General features: G+C 36.2%; 1 protein-coding gene across 2 annotated transcripts in view; it reads left to right on the top strand.

The window, feature by feature from the left end:
* LOC114047028 (putative ATP-dependent RNA helicase TDRD12) overlaps positions 1–20,514 on the top strand; it is an 82,168-nt gene that overhangs the window by 57,165 nt on the left and 4,489 nt on the right. The window contains exons 17-28 of one of the 2 annotated variants that reach the window (XM_027867687.1): positions 9–200; positions 503–631; positions 2,564–2,681; positions 5,135–5,274; positions 5,425–5,645; positions 7,819–7,918; positions 11,433–11,620; positions 12,837–13,047; positions 15,760–15,852; positions 17,297–17,469; positions 18,489–18,616; positions 19,459–19,522. In XM_027867687.1, the coding sequence (XP_027723488.1) occupies positions 9–200; positions 503–631; positions 2,564–2,681; positions 5,135–5,274; positions 5,425–5,645; positions 7,819–7,918; positions 11,433–11,620; positions 12,837–13,047; positions 15,760–15,852; positions 17,297–17,469; positions 18,489–18,616; positions 19,459–19,522 (1,757 nt within the window). The remainder of the gene's footprint in view (positions 1–8; positions 201–502; positions 632–2,563; positions 2,682–5,134; positions 5,275–5,424; positions 5,646–7,818; positions 7,919–11,432; positions 11,621–12,836; positions 13,048–15,759; positions 15,853–17,296; positions 17,470–18,488; positions 18,617–19,458; positions 19,523–20,514) is intronic. The other variant, XM_027867688.1, reaches the window with a different exon arrangement.

The following is a 20,514-nucleotide window of genomic DNA, read 5'->3' as shown; positions in this document are numbered from 1 at the left end:
TTTTATAGATGCTTACTATCTTAGACTATTTCAAGAAAACTATTATAATTGAAGAAAGAGAATCTGCACCTCATCAGATTGTAGCTATTGGAGCTCATTGGAGCAAACATATAGAACTTTTAATCAAGGAATTTATGAATGATCCTTACATCGTTATAACAGCCATGGAAGAAGCTGCTCTTTATGGAAATGTACAGCAGGTAAACCATGGGTGTAATTTTTTTCTTGGTGCAGAGATTCAAGCTCTCTGTTGTAATATTTGTATATTTGTAACTAATTTAGAAGATGTTAATTCTAAAATTTTAAAATACTTTAAGGTATATTTTTAAGAGTTTGACACCTTAAGATAACTGTATAAATATTTAAATTAGACAGTTTCATGCATTTGATTTCATCAAAATACCATCAATAAACAATGAAGCCAGAAGAAATATAGACATTTGGAAAGTTATCCTTTTTCAAAAAAAAAGTTATCTAGTTTTATCCTTTTTTCTAACACTAGGTGGTGCAACTTTGTCTAGACTGTGAAAAAACCTCAACGTTACTTCGAATGCTTGATTTCAGTCCAAGTCATGCTCAGAAGACCTTGATATTCACGAGTTCTGTGACTGAAGCAGAAATAGTTTGTAAGGTAAGAATTTCTAGTGAAAGAGAAATGTGTTGTTGCCTATTCTTCTATCTAAAAGTGAATCAGGTTCTGAGAACTTAGGCCAGGTAAATAGACTGCAAGGATTATGAGGTGAAGAAAGAATTAAAAACAGATATTGATTCTCATGTCTTCTCAAAGTTGTAACAGAGAGTATGGTTAGAATAAATAATATCATAATTTACATTTATTACATATTTGGTTCCAGAACTGAGAATCTAGTTTTTCAAAAAATTCTATTCCCTTTCAAGTAGTTTTCTGCTGACACCACCCAAAGGAATAGAGTATTTCTCCTTGAAAGATTTTGGTTTCAGGTCTACAGTTTTTCCTCTTTTTTCTTCTTATAGTATCCCTCTTGCATTGTGTCTCCTTTGGTACAGTACAATGTACAGTCAGTTATTTCAAATACAAAATTACTTTACCACAGAGTAGGGAAACATAAAACACAGACTACAATTAGCTAAGAAGTCTCTCACTATTCTGCTAAGCTTATCTCAGTTACCTGACAGTGACTGGTCATTCCAGGTGACCTGGCAAATTCCTCCACCCCAGTCTCTGGATCATTCTCTTCTCTCCTTGCTAATGCACTGCTACCCCTAGTACAAAGTCAGGAGCTGTTTTCCTCCCACAACACTCTTAATCTCTGTCTCTTAGGCTAAAGGTTTTTTCCCTGCAACAGGATTCCTTAATTCTCGGGATGGTACAGGCTTAGAAGGGTGGTAAGGCAATTCAGACCATTAGGCAATATGATCCATAAATCACCGGTATAAATTTTGTGATCTTATTATATTAATGCTATGGCTTTGAACTGTTAACACACAAAGTCCACATACAACAATTTCACTTCCTGCCAGTATAGGAGATAATGTGACTTGGAGTTCTAATATACTCACTTTATATAAACTTGTCACTGAACCATATACTACTGGACTATGTCACAAGCATATGGCAGGCATTTCAGCAGGTCAGTACTCCAGCCCCAGTTCACCCTTAGATTTCATTGTAATTCTGCAGAACATAATTGAAAATTTTAAGAATAAATTGAACAAAGTGATCCTCTGGAAGCCAGTTACCCAATACAACAATTTTATTTCCTTGGTATCTATCATTTTTGGTCTTGTCGTACAATTTTTTCAGTCATGTCTGACTCTTTATGACCCCATTTAGAGTTTTCTTGGCAAAGATACTAGAATGGTTTGCCATTTCCTTCTCTAGCTCATTTTACAGATGAGGAAACTGAGGCTAACAGGGTTAAGTGACCTACCCAGGGTCACAGAGCTAGTCAGTGTCTGAGGAACTCAGGAAAATGAGTCTTCCTGACTCCAGGTCTCATGTTTTATTCACTGTGTAACTTAGCTGCCCTTACCTTATGGTTATATAAACCAAAAACTTAATTACCTCTTCCAGTTTAGGAAGTATATTAGCCAGTAATATGACACATTTAGAGATAATTTGATATCAAAGATTTATATAAACCATAAAAAAGAGCTATAAAAGCACAATACTCTACAATTATTTCATGTAGGGGCAAACTTTTGCTACCCATTAGGGTATCTCCTGTATTGCATTTATCACAGTAAATTTACTGATCATAATGAAGACTAAGTTATCAAGAAAGAATAAATTATATTTGTTATTCTGTGCTTTAAAAGGTAGGAAAATATAAAGATTTTCATCATCTCCTCAAATATTTTTCATTGTGTTAAAGACATCAGAAGGCTTAGTGTTCCTAGAAAAGTTATTTGGTTAAATCATTCTCTAAAAATTCTAGATAAATGAGGTTGGCATACAAATAGACTATCTCAGTAGTTCTTGTTAATAATATTGAAGTCATTAAGAGGTATAGTTTATACTTTCCTGAATTTTTGAATTTATATTTATTGAAATTATACTTTACTAATTTTTGGATTTCTTTAGGTCGTGGAAAGTAGTTCAATATTCTGTTTGAAAATGCACACAGAAATTGCTGCTAATTTTAAAAATGTATTAGAGCAGTGGAAAAAAAAGTTAAGTCTTGGCTCTCATATTGTATTGGGTAAGTGCTGTTTTTATTTGTAAAGAGTGGTAGGATAGAGCGAACCATGTCTTGATGTTTTTATGAAGAAATTTTATCACATCTTCAAAATAGGTGAAGTTCTTGATTATAACAAGTTTCTAAAAGGAAGGATTATTTGTATAAAACTTCTGATTTGGAGCTACAAGCTTAATATGGTCAACAAATGGACCTGTTCTGAAACAACTTAGAACTTTGAGATGCCTTCAAATGTTGTGATCCAAAAATTACACCCTGTAGATCAGGGGTTCTTAACCTGGGGTCCATGGATACCCTTCCCTTAACACAGTCTGTGGATAGCTTTCAGGGGATCCAGATTAGATGGGGGGAATAATCACATCTTTATTTTAATGTAATTGGTTTCCTTTTTAGAGCTGCTTTCCTACTGTCTACAAACATACCCATTTCTCCCCCATCCTCAGAAAAACCTCACTTGATCTGCCCATCCCTGCAACCTCTCTTCCTATATCTCTTATCCCTTTTGTTGCTAAACTCCTTGAGAAGGCTATCTAGAATAGGTACCTACACATCTTTTCTTCTTACTCTCTTCTTATGTCTTTGCAGTCTGGCTTCCAATGTCCTCCCCAAAGTTATTAACGATCTCTTAATTTTCAAATATAATGGCCTTTTCTCAGTCCTCATCCTTCTTCACCTCTTTGTAAGCCTTTGACAGGTCATTGACCCTGGACTCTATAGGTTTTCATGACATTGCTTACTCTCTTACCTGAGTGACTGCCTCCCTCTTCTGGGTTCTTTGTTGGATCTTCATCCAGGTCTCAACTGCTAATCATGGATGTCTCACAGGGCTCTGTCCTGGGCCTCTTCTCTTCTTCCTCTGTATGATTTCACCAGGTGATCTCAGCAGCTCCAGCGGTTTCAGTTATCATCTCTTTGGAGGTGCCTTTCATATCTACTTGTGTAGCTCTAACTTCTCTGTTGACTCCCCAGTCTTGCATCTCTAACTGCCTGATAGACATCTTAAATTCAACATGTCAAGAACAGAACTAATCATCTTCCCCCCCACCCCCCTCCTGTTCCTAACTTCCCTATTACTGTTGAAGGTACCATCATCCTCCCAGTCACCCAGATTCACATCCTAAGTGTCATCCTTGACTCTTCTCACCCACATATCCAACCTGTTTCCAAGTTTTGTTGATTTTTACCTTCCTGACATCTTGTATATGCCTCCTTCTCTCTTCTGACTCTGCCATCCCCCTGGTGCACTCCCTCATCACTTCACACCCAGACTATTGCAGTAGTCTGCTGGTTGGTTTACCTTAAGTCTCTCCCCATTCTATTTCATATTCCATTCAGGAATCAAATTGATCTTCTTAAATCATAAGTCTAACTGTGTCAACCCCCATTCAGTTAGCCTACTGATTCCCTTCAGGATCAAATATTAAATCCTTAGTTTGAATATTCAAAGCCCTTCATAACCTGACCCGCTCCTACCTTTCCAGTCTTCCTACACTTTACTGTCCCCCACAGACTGTGATTCTGTGACACTTGCCTCACTGCTCCTCACATACAATGCTCTATCTCCTGAGTGTTTTCATTAGATGGCTCTCTTGCCCTGAATTTCATTCCCCCCTTGCCCCTTTGACTCCTAGTTTCCATGGCTTCCTTCAAGTCTCAGTTAAAGTTCTGCCTTCTGAAATAAATCTTTCCCAATCAGTGCTCTTTAATTTTCATGCCTTCCATCTGGAAACTACTTCCCAATTTATTTTATCTGTCTGTCTGTCTGTCTATCTATATCTTCTTTCTACACAGTTGTTCACATATTGACTCTCCTACTAGATTACTAAGCTTCCTGAGAGCAGGGACTGTGTTTTTGCCTTTCCTTGTATCCCCAGGGCTTAGCACAGTGCCTGGCAAATAGTAAGTGCTTATTAAATTCTAGTTAATTACTTGATTATGTTTAATTTTATGTATTTAAATAAAAACCTTATTATGAAAAGGGGTCTAAAGGTTTTGCCCGACTTAATAAGATGTCTAGGACACAAAAAAGGTTAAGAACCCTTCTGTAGATAGAATTGAAGGTTTAGCCATCAGTGTAGAGGTTTAGTTTTAGAGATAAGAAAGACTTCTGTAACACTGAATCCATCAATGATATTTATTCATTACCTTCTATATGCTAGACACTGTGCTAGATCCAGGGGTTTGCACATTCAGGGTAAAGTGACTGGCAAATATTATAATTAAAAGTATAAAATTATGGTTAGTCTGTATTTACAATAGGTAGGAGAGGCATTTTGAGACTAAGAGATTGCACAATTGGTAGAAAAGGGGCAGAGAAACTTGGTTAAGAGAGATTTCTTGGTGTGCAAAAATACAATATAAAGAGTTTTCTTGAAGAATGGGAAAATGTGAACTATTTTGAAAATCCAGTGTTTCTATCATGTTTTGTAACTCTTTGCATTTTTTTTTCTTTTCAGTTTTAACTGATGATTGCATACCTCCTCTGGCTATAACTGATGCAACTTGTGTGATTCATTTTAGTTTTCCTGGTTCTCCAAAAATTTTTGGAGCGCGTTTATATTGTATGTCTGATAATTTCCAAAGTTTAATTGAACAGGTCTGAATCGCTTTCAATGTAGTCTTTGAATATTACTATTTACTTTTTTAAAAAATATATAATGATATACTTAAAAACCATAGGGTACCACAATTGAGACCAATCCAAATTAAGTTTTTCCTTTTCCATCTTGTCTTCTTTAATTTTAAGGGTGCTTCTTCAGAGCAAGGAAATAAAAAGGCAAAATCTATTTTGCTACTGACAGAAAGAAGTGCATGCTGTGCAGTTGGCGTATTGCGTTATTTGGAACGAACAGATGCTAAAATTCCTCCAGAGTTGTGTGACTTCACTGCAGGTGTTTTGGAAGCTAAGGAAGATAAAAAACTCAGAAGGCCTCTTTGTCATTATCTTAAGGTTTCTGGTTTTTGCAAGTAAGATGAGTCACATTTTAGTAAAGACTAATTTTCCTAATTATTCTCTGTATATCAGATAATTACATTCAGAAATGAGATATGTAATTTTAAAACTGTAATTATGAAGTTACAGAAAGGATCATTTTTAATTTAGATAATAGTTTTGTGGCACATTTCAAGATTAATAGCTCATGGGGCAGTTACATGGCACAGTGGATAGAGCACCAGCCCTGGAGTCAGGAGAACCTGAGTTCAAATGTGACCTCAAACACTTACTAGCTCTGTGACCCTAGGCAAGTTACTTAACCCTGATTGCCTTCCCCCCCCCAAAAAAAAAGATTAATAACCCATGAAGCATGTCTTCCTGTGAGTCAGAAATTATATACCTGGGAGAGATAAATGGGAGAGATAAACATCATTAGCACTTTTTTCTGCAATGTAACTAGAAAATTATTTTCAGTTCTAGGATCCCTCCCCTTCAACCTCTGATTCTGTTAAGAAAACATTCATTCATTCTGGTATTTTAAAATATAAATAAAGCTCTCAGACCTGATTGTTAGAACTTAAGACAGACCTTGGAGTCTGAGGAAAATAGGTGGTAGATTGATTTTAGAGGTATTTGTCACTACTAGTCATAGGTGATGTTGAGGTACTTGGTTGAATTCTAAAAATCTTGGTTTGCATTTGAGCCAACAATTGGAGATTGAAGATGGAGGTAAGTCATAACTACATTAATGAATTTATTTTGCTTTTTGGTTTTGATTTTTATACATTTTGCTTTTTTTTCGGAACACAAATTATATTGTGTCATTTAAAAGGAGCCTGAACTAGGATGTAGTTCAGTTCACTCATAGCACATATTCTATTAATTTAAGGGTGGAGACTAGTAAAGCCCTCAAACTAGTACTTAATTGATGTTAACTTGTTACACTGTGATTAATTTTAGGATCAAAGTAGCTGGTTAAGTTTTTAGGTCATCATCATTTCATGAAATAATACTGAACATTTAAAGGATCTTCTTAAGCAGCCTCATTGTCAGTTTTTTTCTAATGTTCCAACATGTAGAATATGTAAAGATAACTGTTAGCATTAATCCATTTGATTGTTGGTACGTTGGATAGGTAGTCAATTTCTATTTCCACGGAAATGTTTTATATTTGTGCAGCACTTGATAGCTGACAAAACCCCTGCTTTCATTCATTATTTAATTTGATCCATTCTGACAGTAAACCTGTGAAATAGATACATAGGTGCTATGATACACAGTTTCTAAAGCTAGTGAGACAGGAGGCTCCGAGGTTAAGGTGACTCGCCTCAAGTGACAAGGACTAGTGTTTGTGGGACCCAGCATCTGTAGGTGTCCTTCCTATTCTGCCACAGTGTATCTACTCATTATTGTTATCATCATGCCCCTTTTGAAAAGGCACTCCCAGATTAGGGGCTAACGAGCCTCTCCGCTGGGTTCCAGTGGCCTGTTCCCGATGTTTACAGGCTCGTCGTGCCAGAGCTGGAATCTTGTCATTTTATAGAAACGGAGGCTGAGGCTTAGTGGCTTACGTGACTCCCCTGAGGTCACCCAGGCAGTGAGCAGCAGACTCCTGAGCCATTGCTAGTTCTACTGTATCGGGCTGCTCTTCATCCTGGCTGTAGGAGAAAAGGACAAAAAAAGAAAACACTAAGAAGATTTCCACTGGTTTCTCAACAGAGATATTATTGAAGTACCCATAATAAATAGGAGTGTTGGCTTGTTTTTGGCTTATGGCAGAGAGAAAGAAAAGAGATGGGATGTACAAGTTATTTGGATAACTAATACTGCATTTGAAAACCTAAGATCAACCCAATGCAACTCATAACATCATTATGTAGTCAATTGTGTTGTATGTTAGTAATAACATTAATTCTTTTGTGGCTGTACATTTTGGTCAGCATGAAATTGCAGATATTAAAATATTTACAAATAGAATGAAGCAGTTTTATCCTTTTTTCTCATAAATAATCACAAATTTTAATACTTAGGTAACAATCTTTCTTCTAGATCTCTAATTTCTTTAGAGGCATCTGACTCAGTTACCTATTTTACGTGGTTTTAAAACAAATACTTTCCTCTCTTCACTTGTAATCCCAATTAATATGCTGATATGATTGATTACTTTTGTTCTGTATTTAAAGAATGTAATCTTGATTTTTTCAGAGATAAAAGGATATGTCCAGATCGACATCATATTAACCCAGAAATAGACATGCCAAGGAAATTATCTGACCGAACTCTGCCAACAACTGGATATGTTAAGGTAAGTTTAAGAACTTTGTTAAGGGAAATTTGGTGGCACAGTAGGTAGAGTGTCATGACTGAGGTCAGGAAGGCTAATCTTCCTGAGTTCAAATCCAGCCTCAGACATTTGCTGGCTATGTGACCTTGGGCAAATCACTTAACCCCGTTTGCCTCAGTTTCCTCATGTGTAAAAATGAGCTGGAAAAGGAAATGGCAAAGCACTCCGGTATCTTTGCCAAGAAAACCCCAAATGGGGTCACGATGAGTTAGACACAATAGAAAATGACTAAACAACAATAAAAATGACTTTGCTAGTGATTTAAAAAAAATACTTTTGTTTTTACATGACTTCATTTCCTGATACATCCCTCTTCATCCAACTTACCAGGGCAGTTTTATGTCTCCAATTTTGTCTTCTCTCCTCAGGTCCTCATACCTCCTGCTCTACCCTCTCTCCCTGCTTTCCCCTCTTAAGATTTACCTTGCATCTACTTTGTATATTATATATACACATTAATATATATCTTGTGTCCTCCATTAGAATCTGAGTCCTCCTCAAGACCAGGAGTTGTTTTTACTTTTCCTTTGTATCTCTAGTACATAACACAGTGCTTAGCTCATAGCAGACAGTTATTTAATGCCTCTTGATTGCTGACCTGTACTTGAGAGCATCTCGATGCATCTTTTTTGTGGCAGTTGGGGTTAAGTGACTTGCCCAGGGTCACATAGCTACTAAGTGCCTGAGGCTGAGTTTGAACTCAGGTCCTCCTGACTCCAGGGCTGGTACTGTATCCACTGGGCCACCTAGCTGCCTCTAACTGCATCCTTTTCTAAATGTTCATTTACCAATTTTTTTAATCACACCTGAGAGTACATCAGTATAGGAGAAAGAGCTTCTGTTGAGGAACTTCCTCTAATAATGTGTCACTAATCACTCCTTTGATAATAGGGGTCCACAATTTTCCCATGAATGGAATTCAAGTTCACTGGGCTTCAAGTTTCAGATTCTGTTCTCTACCCCCTTTTAGAAACATTCAGACTTGTTCAGTTCCTGGGCCCCTCTCTCACACCCTTGTGTTCTTAGTGATCAATGGCTGGGGCTCAGCCAATTTTTCTGCCAGCTCTGCTGGGCATCAAGATATAAATGACTCACCAAGGGCAGCCCATTGCCCTCTTACCCTTTGTTTTGGGTTTTAATGCACTATTACTCACTTTTTTCTGTCGTTTTCAGTCTAGAAATGGTACTTAATGAGAGAGAAGACCAGAAGTAAAATATGAATGGATTGGAGTTGACTTAGAATTCACTTTTTCTCTTATAAACCTCTTAGAACATTAAAATATGTTACCCTCTGCCCAGATTCCTTCCTTGTCACACATTTGAAGACAGAGCGGTCACTTCTCTGCCTCTCCCTGTTTTGGAGAGGGGAATAATACCTTTATGCACATAAATGTATTTTAGTAAAAAACATAGGAACAACTTATATGTCCAGAGTTTAGGGGAATAGCTGAACAAACCTTAGTATATCAAAGCAGCAAAATGGTGCTGTACCAGAAGAAAGACCAAGCTGAACTGGGAAGATTAGGAGAAAGGGATGCGGAGCAGAGGCTGAACCATTACATATCCACTGAGTATAAAAAAATGCAGCAAAATCTGAAAATGTACACAGAAGAGGAGGAGGTGAGAAGAGTAAAGAAAGGGGGGCACATAACTTTTTAGTGCTCTAACTAAAGAAGTTTGGAGCTTGTGGCTTAATATGTGGTTTTATTTTGTTTGAATTGTTTGTGCTTCAGTTTATAATGAAGTCTTTAAAAGAATTTAAACATTAAGATGTTTTACATAATGAGAGTAAAAATTTTCTTTTTAGATATGCATTAGATGAATCTATAGGTAAAGGTGATGGAAAGGCATTTGGAGTCACAAAATCAAAGAATGAATGTCTGAATCAGCAATGAACGGAATCGCAGAGGCCATCTAGTAACTGGCCAAGAGTTCCCACTCTCTGCCCCGTCTCATTTCCATCATTTCTACCTTTCCCATTGTCAGTAAGAATCAGGTACAGAATAGCAGTTCTTGTCATTATTTCTTCCACGATTTTGATGGATGAAGTTATTATGGCAAACTTAGATTGTCTAGATAATTAATTGAAGCTTCTCGTCTCTTATCATGTCATGATGTGGTACCAGGCTCGTGATTGGTTCCTAGAACTCAATTCAGTAAACATTTATCCACCAATAAACATAATGTCTGCCGTGTAGTACGCACCCAACAAATCCTGGTTGATTGGTATATTAAAGCATCTATGTTTTCTATGTATCGGGTATGAAGGACACAGAAACAAAAAAAAAGATAGCCCCAGATCTCATAGAGTTGACTGTCTCCTCTTTCTGTCCAGGTGGTCTGTGGTCTGTTCCAGTCCTTTCATTTTCTGCTTCTATTGCTCTTTCTCCAAATAGTCTCGAGTCTACTTTCTGCTCTGATCATTTCTCCATGTAAGTTTTTCTTCTTTGTATGCATTACTATACTTCACTGTTTCTTTTATCCTGTTCTTTCTGCTTAAAGTGTACTTCTGCATAGCCATATGAAAGGGTCCCATCCCGCTCATCTCAGTGAAACCTGAGAGGTCAAATTTACCTTCTTGTGTTGAATCCTTTAGTGCTCCTTGCTGTGAATAGGTATCTGAGGTCATAAGGTTTCGTTCTTGACTTTTTTTTTTAAAGGATTTTGTCATCTGAGAATGAAATCGATTGGCAGAAATCTTCCAGTGAACTTTTTAAAGGACTTTATTGTTTGTGAATACAGTATAGAGGGTTTTGTTTATTTGTGTAATCCCTTAGTTAAGCTGAAATGCATCAGTCACACTGTCTTAGCAGTTAAGCCCAATCTATAAAGGCATCAGTTTCTGTGTATGATTTAAACTCACATGCATACATCATTTGCTTAGAATTATCCAATTTTTGAAGCAGCTAGGTGGTGCAGTGGATAGAGCAGTGGCCCTGAAGTCAGGAGGACCTGTGTTCAAATGTGACTTCACACACTTGCTTGCTGTGTGACCCCGGGCAAATCACTTAACCCTGATTGTCTCAAAAAAAAAATAGAATTATCCGATTTTCCAGTTACCACTTTATATATAGATCTATACATACATACATATGTGTATATATACATGTATGTATATATATGTAGGGTTTTTTTTTCCTCCATTAAAACCCTATTCAGATGCCTCATTGTGGCATACAGATGATCTTGGGCTCTTGAAAACTATTCCATAAGTCCCAGCAGGTCCTACCAAGCTGGTAAGGCAATGCACTCTGTATCTGTTATTCAAAGACTTTGAGCTATGCTCAAAGATGCTCATTACCAGAAGATTGGCCACCAGGTGATTTTTACATGGAGAGGGTCAACTGTGATTTTATAAGAAACAACTCATGAAATCATCTACTTAAGGCTTAGAGGGATTGTGACTTTAATTGGTAGAGGGAGGGGCCACACTAGGGAAATCTCAGATCTTTTAAAGTATATGTTATGCTTTCAGATAATACCTTTCTATATTGTGAATGCAACAAACTATTTTGGGCGCATACTTGATAAACACAAAGATCTGTATGCAGCTCTTAATATGGAAATGAAGGAGTATTTTAAGGAATCCAGTAATAAAATGTCTGTTGAAAAAGTTGAGAAGTTTGCCTTGTATGGACTATATGAAAAAGCAGTTTTTCACAGGTAAGATGCTTTATTTTGTTTTATCCAAAGTAATATAAAAACATATTGTAAATTTGAACTGAGGTTTAAACTATACTGGATAACTGCATTATCACATCTATAATGCTTTTGAATTCAGTGTAGAAAGGAATGAATGAAAAAAAAACATTTAAATGCATTATTATGTCCTAGCCAGGGGTGGGGATCCTGTGGCTAGGCATTTGTTCTGTAAAGTTTGGATTCAGTCAAAGGGCTGCACTTGAGGATCTAGAGTGCCACATGTGTTCTCGAGGCTGCAGGTTCCCTACTCGTATGACCTAAGCACTAGGACAACAAATATAAATGTGAAACTGTCCCTCCTATACTGGATGTCTACACGTTGAATGGATGATAAAGCATTTATTAAGTGTGTTACTATGTAGTAGGTTCTTAGAACACAAATGCAAAAGTCGAGAGAGACGTTGCCTGTCTCTGAGGTGCTTACATCTTAGTAGGAAGAGACAACCCATAGGAGAATGGTGCCACTGAAAAGGAATTTTGCTCTGAGTTGTTGCAGGAATGGTGGGTGGAGTCATGGTATAGTGGATCATTATGCCCTTTCCAGAAGCAAAAGTAATATTTATTCAATTCCTGTTCTAAGAGCAAAGCTTGTCAGCAGTAGCATTGAAAAAATGTTGACAAAGCAAGAAACTTTGCAAGGATTCCTGTGATAACAAATTAACCTTATGAAGACAGCCCTGTCCTCTTTTACAACTCTGAGACAAACACTACTGTTTTTCTGTTGACAAAGTACAAGAATACGTGAAGCATGTAAACTACAAGGCTACCTTTCGAAGAAGGTCATTAGACATTGGAGTCATTGGCACCATTTTCTATAATGACTGAATGTTATTGATGGATCTTAGGTGGTAGGTATGTCCAACTCAACCTGGATTCTAGTATGTATTTGGAAATAATAATTCAGGAATAATGAAGCACACTGAAAGTTTAATTCTCAGTACCTTCATATTAATAGTATCTTAGTATAAGGACTTTTCAGACTTTATTGTGAGTTTGCCCTAAATACTAATATATAATGTATAATTAGAAGGCACTCAGTGAGTTTTTTCTTTTAACATACTTGAAAATATTGATTAAATTAGCAAAATTCAATAATTTTTTCTTCTCATTATTTAAATTAGGGCAAAGGTTATTTAATTTTAGAATGAAACATATTTAGCTATTCTTTATTTTACAGGGTTCAAGTTTTGGAAATGAGCCAAAAAGAGGAAAATTGTGTCTTTTTTAATGTTCACATAAAATTTATAGATGAAGGCAGGACAAGCAATACTAAAAATCATCAGCTGCTTCATCTACCCCAGAGATTCCAAAATTTACCTCCTCAAGCTATAGAATTTATTGTTTGTAGAGTGAAACCTATTGACAATGAAGTTGAATGGAACCCAAAGGTAAAGTCCCATGCTTTCACGTTTTTACATTTTTAAAGTTTTTAGAGGTACTTAGTAATTTGGTATAGTAGCCATGATTTTAAAATGTAAAAGTAATGTTTGGAATCTATGTTTGAAATAATTTTTATAGCTGAATATGTATGAAATTCCATTTTTAAAAGCTGATTTAATTCAGAATGATTTTTGATAAAGTTCTTTATCACTTATCTCATTCCTATGAAGTTAAAAGGACAACATATGCTTTTATATACATAATAAAATGCCAGTTAGCTGTCGCTGAGATTTTTGGCAACCTCTGCTATCCAGAAAACATCTTTGAATTCAGTTTTTATAAAAGGTCTCAGCAGAGAGTAGAAGATCTGTCATTCCCACATCTCATTAATGTAACAGCAAAGTACAGTAACTGTATTGTACTTTGTAACTAACATGATAAGTTTGAATCATTAGAATGCTAAATTTTGGTGTGTGCCATTTAATAAGGGGCAGGAAAGTAGATAATTTTAATTTATTTAAAGATAATTTTTCAGAAGTAATCTTAGAAGGATTTCCATGGGTAAAATAAAAATAGTTTGACATTTAAAGGTGATAAACTTCAGCTACTACTTTCCTGCTCTCCCTCCCCTCCCTTGCCCTAAAATAAACCTTTTTTGTTCCAGTTAAGTACTGTCTATTCTTTGACTTTGTGAAACCTGTAAAACCAAAAAGCATTCCCACTATGCTTTTTTCCAAATCATTGCTAAAAATATTCACCAGCACATGCCAAGGACAGATCTCAGGGCCAGTGTCCATTGGAGGATTCATTCTGTGTTGAAACCAACTTATTAATAACTACTCTTCAGGTCTGGTCATTCAACCAGTGCCCAAATCTATCTGGAGATGTATAGCATTTCTCATCATGAGTTTTTTGTTGTGAATTGTTGTGAATCATTGTATTGATGAGAGTCTTTCACAGTATCATCGTTAAATTATTGCTGTTACTGTGTTCTGCTGGTTCTGCTCACTTTACTTTGCATCAGTTCGTGTAAGTTTTCCCAGATTTTTCTGAAACCATCCCTTCATCATCTCTGTTTCCACCCGCTGGGAAACTGTCAGCTTGTTTGCTTTTGTGGATGGCTCTGGTTTTATTGGCAACCCCCTTTCTTAGTGCCCAGGACTTCTGGCTGACTTTTTTTGTAGTTCTGGGGTACAATACTTGCCATATTGTACTTTGTAATTAACATGATAAGTTTGAATCAATAGAATGCTCAATTTTATCCAGTGTGCCATGTAATAAGGGGCAGGAAAGTATCTAGTTTTAATTTATGGAATTACTTGATAATTACTTTGGGCTGGACAAATTTCGGGTTTCTGTTTGTGTGAGAGCTTCTCCACTTCATTAAACAAAGAAGCACCAAGGAAGTGTGAATCTGCTGTGTCATGCTGTCTGAGTAAGATGGGCAATAAGAGCCAAAAGACCCTTTCTCATTGGCAGAGAGTTTGAGTCACAGCTATCTGCCATTTCTCCAGGAGTCTTCTCTCTCCTTCCTCCTTCTACTATGAATAAGTCTCTAGGTCCAAGCTTTTTGCCCCCTTACCTCAGTCAATACCTGGTCCTGCTTAATACAGATAAGAACCATATGAAAACCTGCCACACTTTGGGCCGCAAAATTCCACCTGCTGGCAGGATGCCCACTTCCACCCAGCGACCCAGTGGACCTGATCTGTTTCCACCGTCATTTCTCACTGCCCTTCTTTATTTTAAGTATGCCCCTGCAATAAAACATTGGGCTGGCTTTACTCTCTTGTTACAAGCTCTATGTTTCCATGTACTGAACTGTTGGTATCCTGAACCTTAAAAACAAAACAAAGCAAAGCAAAAACCTCATGTTGAAAATCTGCTTTTGCTCTGGCAGCCATTTTGGGACATTGAATCTTGGCAGTTATTAGCACAGAAATACAAATGTTGACAGCAGTGTGATTTAGGTCTCTTATTAGCATTCTGCTTGAAAAGAAGAGAGAATGTGATCTATCAGAAACAGTGAATGCTGTATTTGGAATATATAACCCATGGATGCTAGTTCCCCCTTGTACAGTTAAATCAGCAGTGTAATTGTGAAGAAGGTCACTTCATCTGCCAAGGTTTACTCTTGTAAATGGCAATGCTGCCATTTACCTGATAACGAGAGTTTTATGTCATCATAGCTCTTGACCTCTAAGAGAACTCAGATGCCATCTGGTCTAATCCTCACATTTTAGAAATGAGGAAACTGAGGCCCAAGAGAGCCTAATAAGATAAGATAATCTCATGACTTTCTAAGGTCACCCAGGTTGGTGTCAGAGGTGGGATTTGAACCCAGGAATGCTTTCTTCAATAGGCAGAGCTTTTTTTTCACTGTGCAAAGACTATTTTAAAAAAGTGGTGTAAGGAAAAAAATGTGATGATAATACAAGATGATAATGAGAAATGTAAAAACACTTAGGTTATATATTGAAAGATAGTGGAAATTTTTTTGGATCAAAAATATTCCAATAATTTCAAATGAGTTTCTGTGATAATGAAAATGCATATATTTATATCACTTTCTTTTTATATCTCCTGAATGGAACTCACTTTAATCTGAAGTAGAACATATATAATGTTGCTTTTAATACTATATGGATTTTCATAGTGATTGCTCATTATAAATCGATCTTTCAAGTAACATGTAACAAAATAATTTATACATTTTTCAGGTTACTAGATATGTTCACCATAAAATTATAGGAAAACTACATGAGGCAAAAGTAGTACTGTCTTTGGGAAATACAGTTTGGGTTGATCCAATGGTAAGTGTGCCATTTTCTTATAAGGAATATAATCTGTATTTATAAGGGAACCAAAAATCATCCCAAATATTCTCCCAAAAGAGTAAAACCTTTATGAACTGGAATCTAACTTCAGTTTTGGTGGACTCTTCTTTTTACTTGCGTGTTTTTGGCAGAAATCTAAATGATAAAGCAAGTGATCAAAGATGTAGTTTTAAAAATACCTTCCTAAAAAGCACACTCCAGGAGATGATCTTTGGCACACATACTCTATCTTCAGCCCATTTTTTTCTACCTTATAGCTTTTGAGTATACAGACTTTAGAGTGATCATTTATATTTAGTGTGGCAAAAATAATAACTAATTTATATAGCACTCTAAGGTTTGTAAAATGCTTTACAAATATTTCATTTGACCTTTTGGGTCTAAAAAATGCTTAGCTTCTGCATGCTGATAAAATTATTCATTATAAAAGTGAGATCAATTAAAGAAAAAATACAGCAAATACTTTCCTCCAGGTTTCTCTTTATAGGTTTCAAGTGTATAACAGTATACCCATTAGGACTGCAAAGGAGAGAATGCCCTCGCTCCCTCTACTCCTTCACTATTCATTTGGACTGAAATTATGTCAGTCAAAAATTGTTTATGAAGAGTCAGTAGCTGCCATCTAATGCGGACTCCCAGATAACTTTTATTTAAGAAACTAAGGGCTATTGCCTCTAGTGCCCCTGATTTTGTTCTTAGATCAGGCATCAGTGTACATTATGCTCGCTGGTGTTTGGGGAAAGACTTCCTCTTCCTTAAATAAACTGAGGTCACGCCTTATCCAGGTTTATTTACAAGCCTATTCTTTAGGGTCAAACTTTGGGAAATTACTGCCCTAGAAATTATAAAATATGTGAATCTTAGGATTTTTGTCCTTAAAATAATGTAGAAAAAGTGAATTAATTGTTCTCAAAACTTTTATATTATGTTTTGTTTTACATTTGAGATGTAGAAAACACAAATTCCCACAGATTCAGGGATTCTAATGTCATTTCTTCTGTTTCCTGGTAACTAATTTCTAGCCCACATCCATCTATATGTGTTACTGCTGCTGCCAGAGGGCCCAGAGTCAGGGCACATACTTGCCTGGTTAAAAAGTAGGATATCTAGTGTGTCAACAAACTACCAAAACTTTTGGAAATGAATTGTAGCTTTCTTTGTAATACAATCAGAAAAATTAAAAGGGGATCAAAAAAGGAGAGTTTTTGAGAGAAGTGAGCAACAGATAATATAAATTTGTCTATCTGAAATCTCTTGTACTTGGTGAATGAGGAGGCTAAATTTACAGCATTGTCTTTGGTGAATGTATTCTATCATATAAGTAATTTTTTTTTAATCAGAAAGTACACTAAAATAATTGAAAATGTTTTTTAAAATAGTGATTCTGAAATGTACTTCTATTTTGTCTTTCTAATTCAAGGTCCATCTCACCAAGCTTTCAAATTTGAAAACTTCTGTAATTGAATATAATGTTCGAGCTGAAATTTTATCAATGGGAATGGGTACTGATAATCCAGAACATATAGATCAACTTAAAAAACTATGCCAAGAAAGTAAAATGGGAGCCCTTCAAGAGAGCACATTCCAAACCATGTGAGTTAACATTTCATCTTTCTCTGTGTATTTGTTGTTTGAGACCCTGTTTTATATTTTGATAACTAAGATATTGGAATGCTTCCTGTAGTTATCTTACCAAGGCATTGTGTAGTACAGTGGAAACATGGGAGCCCTGGCTTTGAATCCTAGCTCTGCCCCCTCCCTAAGGAACCTTGATCAAGGCTGTATATTTGCCCACTTCTGACAAAAGCTAATCACTTCTTCTCTGTATGCTTAAGTTTCTTCATATGTAAAAGGGGGGTTGTACTAGATGACATCTGAGGCCCCTTTCAGCTCTAAATCCATAGCCCTATCTATGATCTATGATTCTCATAAGGTAAGTACTTTTTAGCTGAAGGACAAAACAGAATTGACATTAGTCTTACTTAACTCATGTAAAAGACTAAAGAATTCCTACTCTAAAACTTTGTAAAAGGTTCTAATAGGTTTCCATCATAAAATATAGTACTCATTGAGCTTTTTAAAAAATTTTTATTTTAAATAAAATAAAAACGTATTTTTTGCAAGGCAGTGATGTGATAGAAACTGTGTAGGATACATGTGTCCAGCTTTAAAGGATTTGGATAAATTTCTTAGGCCTCCTCACATTTGCAGAAATGAGTTTATGCCAATATTATTTTCCTTTTTATCGTGAACAGTAGGGTGTTGGAAAGGATTCGGTTTGATAATAATTTTCTGTTAGTCTAGGCTTCATAAATTAAAATTAAATGTATCATATCTAATTTAACTAAGGAAAGAATTGTTAAAAGAATTATATTTAATTTTATAATAATGGCTAAGAAAAATTATGGGATACCTTGCTCAATTTGGACTTTTATAATGTGTGTACTAATGAAGAAACTCTGAGCTACTCCTCTAACTACATGTTGTAATGTAATATGCCTCATGTGCATTCTTCATCCATCTGGTTTTTTATCTGAATGCCTTTTTAAAAATCTATGTCTTAACCTTTGATAAACATTTACATGGTAGTAATGGCAGTGTGTTCTATTTAGAATACCTCCTTTAACACCCAACAAAAGTAGAGAGGATACAGGTGACCTGCAAAGCTCAGTATCAGATGATGACAAAATTTCAGAAAACAATATTTCCAGACAAGTGAATACAGAATATCAAAAGTCCGGTAAGTACTTATGAAGCAAGTATTTAATTTTCTTGTATCAAATATATTGCTTTTTGCAAAACGTGACTAGTATTTGTGTTACACCTTTTAAAGACATTACAAAAAGGGATGTAGACTTTAACATTTAGTCATTTTTACTTTTTATATCATGACTGGACTAAAGGGTCTTAAAATGACACATAGGGGTTTTATTGCATTTTAATAGCATCTGTGTAGCATTTTACATATATTATCTTATTTGACTCTCCAAATACATCAATCATGCAAGTACTTTCAGTTATTCTTACTATTGACAAAAGAGGAAATGAATTAAGGGACGGTAAGAGACTTGCTATTTGGGGGCAGCTAGGTGGCGCAGTGGATAGAGCACCAGCTGTGGAGTCAGGAGGACCTCAGTTCAAATCCGGCCTTAGACACATAACACTTACTAGCTTTGTGACTCTAGGTAAGTCACTTAACCCCAATTGCCTCCCCAAAAAGGAAAGGGAAAAAAAGGAAAGAGAGACTTGCTCATGGTCACATGTCTAGTATCTGAAGTGGGATTTGAACTCCTCTGGACCAGCCAATCTCTTTTCACTGTATCATGTTGCTGCTTCAAAACTGTTAAGGCTTTTTTTTTTTCCCCTTTAAAGGATTCTAATTTTCACTATTAATAAACATATTAATACTTACCCCATGAATCCTGAGTCATCAGGAAATGTTTGTCCTTTCATTTCATTGTCTTTAGCCTGGATGAGAGTTGTCAGTTGCATGGCACTTAGGTAAATAATAGGGTACGGAAGTTCACACTGTACAGTGAAAGGCATGGTCAATGATAAGCTTATTTTTTTTTCTTTTCATAGAAGTGATATCAGAAAATAGTGGAGATAATTACATTAAAGAAACAATACAGCAGCAGCATAAAAGGTATGACTCCATAATTTTAAAGGGATTTTCTTTAACAAATAAGCATTTACTTAGGTAGTTTTAACATAAATGTACTGCAGCAAGGCAGCTCTCCTATTTCTCCCTGATTCTTTATCTCTCTCATCAAGCCTCAAATACCACTTCTTCCCCCCCATGCTCTCATCTTAGGGTCTCACTTAATACTTAACTGAGAAAATGGAAACCATTCATTGTGAGCTCCCTTTTCTCTGCACCTTAAAACTCCTTGGCATGATCCCCTGTTTTCTCCTGTACTCTGAGTTTGGCCTGACCCTTCTCACTACAACCACCACCTCTATATATACCCTTGGTCCAGTCTCCTCCCTTTGTCCATTGGGTTACCCCCACGATCATTTCTTCAGTTTCTCGCTATTTGTTGCTTCCTTTCCAACTTCAAAAAGCACGTCTACATCTCCTCTTCCTTAAAAAATCCTCAATAGATGCTTCCATTTATCTCAAGCTATCATTCCTATGTATCTTCTTCCTTTCACCGCTAAATTCCTAAAAAAAGCTATCTATACTTGCTCTTCTCTTACTTGTATATCCACCCTCTGCACTATGGCTTCCAACCTCATCACTTGTCTGAACCTGACGTTTCCAAAGTCATCAGTTATCTCTTAATGGTAGAAACCTTCCCACAGGTTGTCTTGGAATACACTCTCCTCTCCATTCTATGTCTTAAGAGTCTCTGGTTTTCTTAAAAACTTAGCTCAAGTACCCCCTTCTTCATGCAGTGTTTATTGATCCCTGCCCACAACTGCAATGCCCCCCCCCAAAAAAAACTACCTTGTAATTATTTTTGTGCAGACTTTTATGTGTACATGTAAGCTCTTTGGGGTCAGAGACTGTTTCACTTTTTAGCTAAAACAGTGCCTGGAACATAATAGGTATTTTTAAAATATTTGTTGGTTAATTGACTAATTGATATCTCTCTCTCTCTCTCTCTCTCTCTCTCTCTCTCTCTCTCTCTCTCT

Source organism: Vombatus ursinus, unplaced genomic scaffold (genome assembly GCF_900497805.2).
Source record: "Vombatus ursinus unplaced genomic scaffold, bare-nosed wombat genome assembly UNPS02014786.1, whole genome shotgun sequence".
Lineage (NCBI taxonomy): Eukaryota > Metazoa > Chordata > Mammalia > Diprotodontia > Vombatidae > Vombatus > Vombatus ursinus.
The sequence above is the reverse complement of the archived record's forward strand: the minus strand, read 5'-3'. Positions and strand labels throughout refer to the sequence as shown.